We start from the raw sequence: 10,073 nt of genomic DNA, 5'->3' as shown, positions 1-10,073 counted from the left end.
ACTCGGTAGGATTTTTATATCTTAGGCGAGCATTGGGCTACAGCTAAGCCCCCGAGTGAGAGGTTTGCTCTTCACTCGGTAGGATTTTTATATCTTAGGCGAGCACTGGGCTGCAGCTAAGCCCCCGAGTGAGAGGTTTGCTCTTCACTCGGTAGGATTTTTATATCTTAGGCGAACACTGGGCTGCAGCTAAGCCCCCAAGTGAGAGGTTTGCTCTTCACTCGGTAGGATTTTTATATCTTAGGCGAGCACTGGGCTGCAGCTAAGCCCCCGAGTGAGAGGTTTGCTCTTCACTCAGTAGGATTTTTATATCTTAGGCGAGTACTTGGACTGCCGCTAAGCCTCCGAGTGGAAGTCTGGCTTACCACTCGGTAGGAATTTTATAACTTAGGCGAGTACTTGGACTGCAGCTAAGCCTCCGAGAGGAAGTCTGGCTTACCACTCGGTAGGATTTTTATAACTTAGGCGAGTACTTGGACTGCAGTTAAGCCCCCGAGTGGAAGTCAGGCTTACCACTCGGTAGGATTTTATTTAATCTTAGGCGAAACGGATTCGCAGCTAAGCCTCCGAGTGGGAGTCTGGCTCACCATTCGGTAAGGATTTTTACAAACTTAGGCGAAACGGATTTGCGGCTAAGTCACCCACTGAGGGGAAAATTTTATTGGACAAAAATAAAAAGTGACAAAAATTATGGAGGAACTATGACACTATTATTTTGAAATCCATGAACTACAGGAGTACTTTATTGCAACTCATCCGAGTGATAAACTTAAGTGTAAAATGGGCGGAGTAGTTCCGCGTTCCAAGCTCGGGGCTCGTCGATATTATGTTCGACGTTGTAAAGATGGTACGCCCTGTTGTGGAGAACTTTGGTGACGATGAAGGGTCCTTCCCAAGAAGGAGCAAGCTTGTGATGTTTCTTCTGATCCACTCGGAGAACTAAATCTCCTTCCTGGAAGGCTCGACCCCTCACATTTCTGGCGTGGAAACGACGCAAATCTTGTTGGTAGATGGTCGATCGGATCAGAGCCATCTCCCTTTCTTCCTCTAAAAGGTCGACTGCGTCCTGCCGCGCTTGTTCAGCTTCTGCTTCGTTGTAGATCTCAACTCGAGGAGCATTGTGGAGAAGATCACTCGGCAAGACTGCTTCAGCTCCGTAGACCAAGAAGAATGGAGTTCTTCCGGTCGACCGATTAGGTGTGGTCCGCAGTCCCCAAAGCACCGAGGGAAGTTCGTCGACCCATCCTCCAGCTGCATGCTTGAGATCACGCATCAGCCGGGGTTTCAATCCCTTGAGAATCAGGCCATTGGCTCGCTCTGCTTGTCCATTCGTCTGCGGATGGGCGGCCGAAGCGTAGTCGACTCGTGTGCCTTGAGAGTTGCAGAAATCCCTGAACTCTTCCGAGTCAAAGTTTGACCCATTATCCATAATGATGCTGTGCGGGACTCCATATCTGAATATCACTTCCCTGATGAAGCTAACAGCAGTACCGGCGTCAAGGTTCTTGATTGGTTTAGCCTCAATCCACTTGGTGAACTTGTCGACTGCCACCAGTATGGTGCAAAGTGATCCATCTCTGAATATACTCCCTGAGAGTCTCATTGGTCTTCTGCACACAGACTTGCAGCTCCGTCAATCCAGCCGGTCGCTTGCAAGTTCCTTCAAACGTTCTGACAAACACTCGGGACAGATCTTCCCAAGTGTAAATACTGCTAGGAGGTAACTGATTCAACCACGCTCTGGCAGAACCTTCCAACATGAGGGGCAAATGCTTCACGGCCACCTCGTCATTCCCACCACCAATCTGAACTGCCACTCGGTAGTCCTCAAGCCAAGTTTCAGGCTTAGACTCACCGGTGAACTTGCTGACTCCTGTTGCCAACCTGAAATTGGGAGGAATCACTGCGGCTCTGATAGCTCTGCTGAAACATTCCGGACCAGAAACGTGCACTCCACTGCTCGTGGGCGCATCTCTGTCGAGTCCACCTCGATGGGCTCTGTTCCGGTCGACCAAGCCTTGCACGATAATGGATCGCGCGTCGAAGCCTGGTTCTCTGGGGTCGACTGGAACTCTTCGCCCCGCACTGAGCTGACGTCTGTCATCTTGCTGCCGAGGAGCGTAAGACCCACCCCTCGGAGGGGAAGTGGGCACTCGGCGCCTATCATCTCGGTCGTGTCGGTCTCCATATTGGTCTCGCCGATTCTCGCGCCCTTCACGCCGCGGAGGCGATCTGGGACTGTGAGCCAACTGAACCGTATTCGCAGCGACGGATCGACTGTGAATTCTGTTGCGCGACTGCGACACGGCTGAATTCTGATCTCCTGCTGCCCAGAGCAGATCCCTGATCTGCATCAAGCCTCTGCCAGCTTCCGACTAAGAGGGCTGGATGGACTCTGCTATACGGGTCGCAGCTGCTAAATTCTGGATTGGGGTTCGATAGACCTGAGTCGGCGGGAAGAGTTGACGTCGACTGGCGTCGGGAACTCGTTGCCGCGCGCGCTCGTCGAGTGCTCGCTGAAGATTCTCCAGGCGAGCGCGTTCGGCCAAATTGGCCAAACGTGCCTCCTCCAAGGCGCGAGCCTCGGGGGTTTCTCCTGCGATGGGAGTATGCAGGGCATCCATGTTCCTGCGGCGAAGTTCCTCTCTTTGCAGAGAGTTGAGTGGCTCGGGCTGGTACTCTTCGTGGTCTCGTGCGGGGTCGCCTCCGTCGCCTGCCCCACCATCACGGGCGAAGCCAGGAGGGCTGCGAGGCCCGTCGACCATCAGGATTTCCGCCGCTGGATCACTGCTATCGCATTCGGATGCAGTCTCTACGGAGCCAGTCGACAGATCGAACATGCCGTAGAGAGACTCGTCGGGCTCGATTGCCGCAACTTGGGTGGTGGCCGTCTGGCGAGCCACCGCGTGTCTCACCCACCGCTGAAGCCTCGACCGACCCGAGCGCTTGCGCTGGCGGGAGACCGAGAGGGTGGTCGATAGGGGAGTCGACCGATATGGGGTCGACGGTTGCCGCAGCAGAACGCCGCGGACACATGCGCGAAAATGCGTCGCACCGCGGACGGGGAGCGCATCGACGTCGAGTGGAGCCTCCTGGAGCCAGGCGGAGTCGTCGGCGACGAAGGTGAGAGCACCGAGACGAATCTCTCGACCCTCGACCAAAACCCCAGCAGCTACCATGATGAAAGTACTCGGAAGAATCGCAACTTCTCCACAAAATCGCTAAAACACCTGCCCCACGGTGGGCACCAACTGTCGTAGATCTAAGTCTGACAGTAGAGTGGGGGGTAGGTATGGAGAGGCAAGGTCCTAGCTATGGAGAGGTTGTAAGCACAAGAGATGTACGAGTTCAGGCCCTTCTCGGAGGAAGTAAAAGCCCTACGTCTCGGAGCCCGGAGGCGGTCGAGTGGATTATCTGTATATGGATTACAGGGTGCCGAACCCTTCTGCCTGTGGAGGGGGGTGGCTTATATAGAGTGTGCCAGGTCCCCAGCCAACCCACGTAATGAAGGGTTTAAGGTACATTAAGTCCGGGGCGTTACCCACATAAAGTGTCTTTACTATCATAAAGTCTACTTAATTACAGACCGTTGCAGTGCAGAGTGCCTCTTGACCTTCTGGTGGTCGAGTGAGTCTTCGTGGTCGAGTCCTTCAAGTCAGTCGAGTGAGTCCCTCGTAGGTCGACTGGAAGGTGATCTCTTCTAAGGGTGTCCTTGGGCAGGGTAATTAGATCAGGTCTGTGACCCTACCCTAGGTACATGACTCCATCAGACGGTGATCAAGCATTTTGTGATCAACTAGTGATGAGGATTCTCTATCTTTTATCTCTACTAACTGAAGCTTTGTCACAAGCATCCATAGTAACCCTATGGGATACAAATTTAGTTCATTCCATTATTTTCTAGAGAAACTTTGTCTAGCTGATCACAACACGATGCTGCTGGCAAATGTTTTTGTAATACTAAGTAGTACTCCCTCCGTTTTTATTTACTCTGTATATTAGAGTTGACTGAAGTCAAAGTTCATACAGTTTGACCAAGTTTATAGAAAACAATATAATCATTTACCATAACAAATATATATGATGTGAAAGTACATTTAATAATAAAACTAATATTATCGATTTGTTATTGTATATGCTAATATTTTTGTTTATAAACCTGGTCAAAGTGTCGAAAGCTTGACTTTGGCCAAAGTTAATACGCGGACTAAATAAAAACAGAGGGAGTACACCATATTTAAAGGGGAAAAGGAACACATTTTTTTACACAATATTGTTTTTCATGTTACAATTTTTTTTAAAGATGGATCACCCTCGGCCTGTGCATCAAGCGATGCACACACCAATTTTTTATATTACTCAACAGACCCGACAAAACAAATACAAGGATCAACTCGAAGTCGACTTCATGGCAACGACAGTCGCTACACCTACACACTTCATGATGTGCCTTGACCTCGCATCAACACACACCATCTAATCCGATGGCCTCACCAAGCCACCGGCTGGAAAAAATAGAGAACCAACTGGCCTGGCAAATCCTCTGTACTCATCGCATGCACACGCTCTAGAACCAGCCGCAACCTTCTTACGTCGTCCGATCTTCGGGAGCGACCTATGCATTAACTTTGTCAGACCATTATGTCGTCGATTCAACCATGATGCCAAACAACGCAATCACCTGTGCACGTCCATCAACAGGCATACGTCACCAAGGCTCCACCGCTCCAGGCCGCGTTTACCTGTCATCGTCGTCGTTGCGGTAGATGCAACACCACTCCTCTTGTTGCCCCCTCCAGCCAGTATCTGCTCCAAGACGATGCCCCCAAGAGGGAGAAGGGCCGCGAAGGGCCCATCATCATCGGATCCGGGAGGCCCTGATCTAGGGCTTTCCCTGGAGCAGCCGAAACAAGATGACCAAGAATACAAGCAACTATGCCTTCAACAAGGAGATGATGGCCAAGATGCCACCATCGTCCGCCATGAATGTGGCCGATAGGAATTTCACTCGCATTCGCGCCACCCTGAACTAGTAGCTGCCTGGATCCATAGTGGGCCATCCCCTGATGATGCGCGCAGCCGCCGGATTGCTGTCAGGGAACCAACATCCCTCGATGACCCCTCATAGCGCCACTGACATCCACTTGAACAACTGACACAGATCTTGGTGCCACCATTGGCCAACCATTGCCAGAGATGCTACGGGATCCCATCGGCCGGTTCGAGGGAGCTCTACCTCCGCATGACCAGGGATGCTGCCTAGGATGTTGCGCGCGTAATCCATGATGGGCCCGTCCCAGCCGCTCCACGGGTTTTCGTGTGGCATCCATGGACCCGGCTACTTCGCGTTAGGCCAGCACCACCGCACCTCGGCTGGTGTCATCTTTGGAAAGAAGAGTGGCGGTGTGGATTTGCTACTGGTGTCGCCCTGGGGAGGGGTCGTGGGGTGTTTGTACATGTTATATGTACAAAAGACACCAAAATCTATTATAAATTATAATCATGTCGTGGGGCCATTGTAATTTTCATGTCCTAACACATTTCCCTTACCTTCGTATATTTATAAAAAGATCATGACATGGAAGGATCACGTAATTATTAGTAATACAAGCTCGGTAAACACACATATTTATGTGAGATGCTTCTTTAGCGTGAATCAAAGACTTTGTGCATATATATATGCACCTGAGATGTGTATGAGCCCACACGCTATTGTAGTCAACTATATGCTTGTCTAGGCAGTACGGTCTAGCTGCATTAAATGCTCATCACAAACAGAATTTGATTCTTCTCACATTCCAGATGTTGCGGCATGTTGCACACACAGTTAGTGGTCAACTACGAGCTCCTCATAGAAGTTTTTTTGTTTCCAACCATATATAAGTAATCATTGTAGAGTTGCACATACCAGATCCACAAATCTGGTGGTGGTTCTTGTGTTGAGAAGAACCACCAGTAAGCATATTCCTCAAGTCTCGCATAAGCAAAGAGACATTGAAATTGTGTTTCCAAGTCTAAAAGCAATGACAAATGAAAATCACTATCACACCTTTATGAGATTTTGTATCTTTTGATTTAAATAACGAGAAGACAAGATTCTACTGCTGTACGGCTTACAAGTTTAAGTTGAAGTTTATGAAGTCTATGGTCTTCGATATTGGGTATACTTCAAATTTACGTGTATACAAAACCCTTTTTAAGTAGGATTCATGAATTTCACAGATTTTTCTTTATATTTCCTCTCACTATTGTCCGCCGCGGCATCGTCATTGTTGATCATGGTCTGTGTATTGTCGAATACCACTATTAGACATTCTGTCCTATATCACTACTATCAACAAACCACCATCCACCATTTGAAGCCTCTACCACATCTCTTTCATCAAGCATCAAAATTAATATTGTGGTGGACTTTTAAGATATTTAAAAGTGGCAACAGAACAACGTTCGATGAAAGTCTTCTCGGTTGGAGCTATCCAGTCGCGCATCGCAGCAACCCTAGATAGTGCAGCACCACTGATGGAGATTGTACAAACGATTGGTGTGTCTGGGTGCCCTAGCTGTTTTTCGTTCTCCCATGGTGCAAGAGCAGCGCTTGTAGGCGATATCGTAAGAATGCTTTGTGGATATCATATGTCACTTCATAACTAGGTGATAATAAAGGCGCCCTAATGTATCTCAGAAAGTGTTTGTTGTTTTGCATGGATCGAGACTGGGATTTGTTACTCTGTCGGACTAAGACATATCTCTGGGCCTTCTCGGTAACACGATATTGATAGTAGCTTGCAAGCATGTATCTAATGAGTTTAGTCATGACAATATTGTATTACGAAACGAGTAAAGAGACTTTCCGCTAATGAGATTGAACTAGGTATGGCGTTACCGACGATCGAATCTCGAGCAGGAAAAGATCGCGAGACAAAGGTAATTGTACACGGGATTAACTGAATCCTTGACATCGTGGTTCAAACTGATTAAGATCTTCGTTGAATATGCGGGAGTCAATATGGGCATCCAGGTTCCTTTATTAATTATTGATCGGAGAGGTGTCTCGGTCATGTCTGCATGTTCTCGAACCCGTAGGGTTACACACTTAATGTTCATTAACGCTAGGGGTGAGAAATTGGTAATAGAGTTGCAGCAAGAGGTAGCTTGCATCAATTTGCCTTTTTTTTGTTAAATTTTGCTCATTTTATGGAAATTACGCGGTAAGTCACAACTTGTGGTCATCAACACCAAAAACAACATTTTGATGGAAATAGGAGTCGTTTCCAGACAAACCATATATGGATCGAATGTAAAAGTAGCAAGGGCAACGAACAACAGATGCTCTAAACTTTTTTCATATATAATTCATTGACAATATATTACTCTAGATGTAATTATAAAATCCATATAAGAACAAAGATAAACGCTTGATGGATGTATACGAAGATATTTCATTAAACATACATTGTTTCAAAGTAAATAATGGGAGGTCTTCCCCAACATTCATATTATAACTAGATAGTACTACTAGCAATAACGGAAAAACACATAGTTTATTTCTCCATGATTACTTGCTCGTGTTTCGAGCTGAAGCGCTGCATGTTTGTTCTTTATGTCCTAGACCTGTAAAAGGTAGACAAATAAGTTGTTAGCATACTCCTTAATAAGGAATCAAACAAGCACTATGAAATTTACGACACCTATTATTCGTCTAATAAACAAAAATAGTGTCTAAAAATATTTCAAAAATAGTGTTACTCGATAAAAGTGAAAATTGTATTTTCTGTTTTGTTTTTCGTTTCTTCTTTCAAATACGTATTGATCATTCTATATTGTATAAAAGATATACTATGTGTACATGTAGACGTTTTTCTTGACATCAACAGATATGGTTCCTATATAATAGATTTATAAACTTAATTTCTCAAAACTGGCTAGCAAATAGGAAATAATATATATACCACAATTATACTTCAGTGCAGACACCAATTAAACTTACGGTCAGGGAGGGTGTGTAGAATGCATGAATATCAATTTTTCTGTAGTTCTCTATGGAGCTGCTTTGCGCCTGGATTGCTATGAACTTCACAGTACCACGCGCCATCGACAATTTTCCAGTCCCACCAACAATAGCAAACTCACCATCTGCACTAGTAATTGCCCCCATCACTTGTAACGTAGACCCGCCAAACCTATTAAAATTGTAACAACAATTTGAAAAACTAAACCTCCAGAAAATAATTGTATATTGAACGTACAAATAATTCTTGCATGTTTAAACCTGCATGGACATACCTTGAATCCTGAAAGACCATGCTGAAAGGAAGAAACCAAGCAACGCCATTGGCCTGACTTTTGGTAGCCTGGATATGCATTCCCTTTGCCCGAGCAATGATACTTGACGTGGAATCAGGGGCAGCATGTATCTCCCAGTCATTAACGGCTACCATACCGAACGAGTTCTCAAAGCCAGGGTTGAGAATTATTTCTTGGTTGTGGGCTGGTCCACTAGCGACTTGGTGGAGGTACAAAGATAGATTGAGCTCTTCCTCACAACTACTCTTACACTTCCCTATATAAGGGTCATATGAGATTGGAAGGGTGGCCATGGCTATGGCTAAATTTGAGAAGGTAAGGAAAATGAAGACATGGCTTGCATGGGCCATCACTATGATTTTTTGACCTACAAAGAGGATGAGGATCTCTCTACTAGTACGTGTGTGAGTAAGTACTAGGTATGAATGAAAGAGACCATATTTATAGAGTTAGTTTTTGACTATGACATAAAAAATAAGTTACTTTCCTATAAGACCAACCATGAGAAACCTAGTATCATGTGTAACCGTGTTAATGAGAGATGATTCCAGATGCAAAATAGATCACATGCTTATGTGCTCTTGACACGTGATTATACTGAGATGTGCCTCCTTCGATTCTAAACCATAAGTGCATTAATTGCTGAGCCCCACATGATATAGAAAGCATCTCACATTAATTGGGATTCCGAATATGCCATTCGAAGTCAACTTCGAGCTGAATAAATCCAATCAGCTCATCTGGAAGTGTTAACTGTGTAGATAGGAGAAGCCATAATTAGTAGATCCCTTCCATGAGTCCAAGTAAGTGAACAACTAATTATAATGTGTTTTCTACATTGGACGGTGATCATGCATTTTGTGATCAACTAGTGACGAGGATTCTCTATCTTTTATCTCTACTAACTGAAGCTTCGTCACAAGCATCCATAGAAACCCTATGGGATACAAATTTAGTTCATTCCATTATTTTCTAGAGAAACTTTGTCTAGCTGATCACAACATGATGCTGCTGGCAAATGTTTTTGTAATACTAAGTAGTACTCCCTCCATTTTTATTTACTCTGCATATTAGAGTTGACTGAAGTCAAAGTTCATACAGTTTGACCAAGTTTATAGAAAACAATTTAATCATTTACCATAACAAATATATATGATGTGAAAGTACATTTAATAATAAATCTAATGTTATCGATTTGTTATTGTATATGCTAATATTTTTGTTTATAGACCTGGTCAAAGTATCAAAAGTTTGACTTTGACCAAAGTTAATACGCGGACTAAATATAAACAGAGGGAGTACACCATTATTAAAGTGAAAAAGGAACATGTTTTTTTGACACAATATTGTTTTTCACGTTACACTTTTTTTAAAGATGGATCACACTCGACCTGTGCATCAAGCGATGCACACAACAATTTTTTATATTACTCAACAGACCCGACAAAACAAATACAAGGATCAACTCGATGCCGACTTGATGGCAACGACAGTCGCTACACCTACACACTTCATGATGTGCCTTGACCTCGCATCAACACACACCATCTAATCCGATGGCCTCACCAAGCCACCGGCTGGAAAAAAGAGAGCACCAACTGGCCTAGCAAATCCTCTCCACTCATAGCATGCACATGCTCTAGAACCAGCCGCAACCTTCTTCTATCATCCCATCTTCGGGAGCGACCTATGCATTAACTTTGTCAGACCATTATGTCGTCGATGCGACCATGTTGCCAAACAACGCAATCACCTGTACATGTCCATCA

The 10,073-nt window shown here is 45.3% G+C and overlaps 1 protein-coding gene across 1 annotated transcript; it reads right to left on the bottom strand.

The window, feature by feature from the left end:
- Positions 1-7,605: 7,605 nt before the first annotated feature.
- LOC119292967 (dirigent protein 21-like) lies at positions 7,606-8,656 on the bottom strand. The gene is made up of 3 exons (XM_037571599.1): positions 8,284-8,656; positions 7,988-8,180; positions 7,606-7,611 (listed from the first exon to the last, which is right to left on the bottom strand). Exons 1-3 carry the CDS (start codon positions 8,652-8,654, stop codon positions 7,606-7,608), a joined length of 570 nt encoding a protein of 189 aa, XP_037427496.1. The 5' UTR covers positions 8,655-8,656.
- Positions 8,657-10,073: the final 1,417 nt, after the last annotated feature.

The sequence above is a fragment of the Triticum dicoccoides genome, chromosome 4B, assembly GCF_002162155.2.
Source record: "Triticum dicoccoides isolate Atlit2015 ecotype Zavitan chromosome 4B, WEW_v2.0, whole genome shotgun sequence".
Taxonomy (NCBI): Eukaryota; Viridiplantae; Streptophyta; class Magnoliopsida; order Poales; family Poaceae; genus Triticum; species Triticum dicoccoides.
This window is presented reverse-complemented; position numbering and strand designations above follow the sequence as displayed.

Excerpts from the sequence above, each read along its gene's own strand:
- LOC119292967 (XM_037571599.1), bottom strand. The coding sequence starts at position 8,654 with ATGGCCCATGCAAGCCATGTCTTCATTTTCCTTACCTTCTCAAATTTA. Across the intron at positions 8,181-8,283 it reads ATGGTCTTTCAGGATTCAAG|GTTTGGCGGGTCTACGTTAC; the intron begins GTATGTCCATGC and ends CAATTTTAATAG.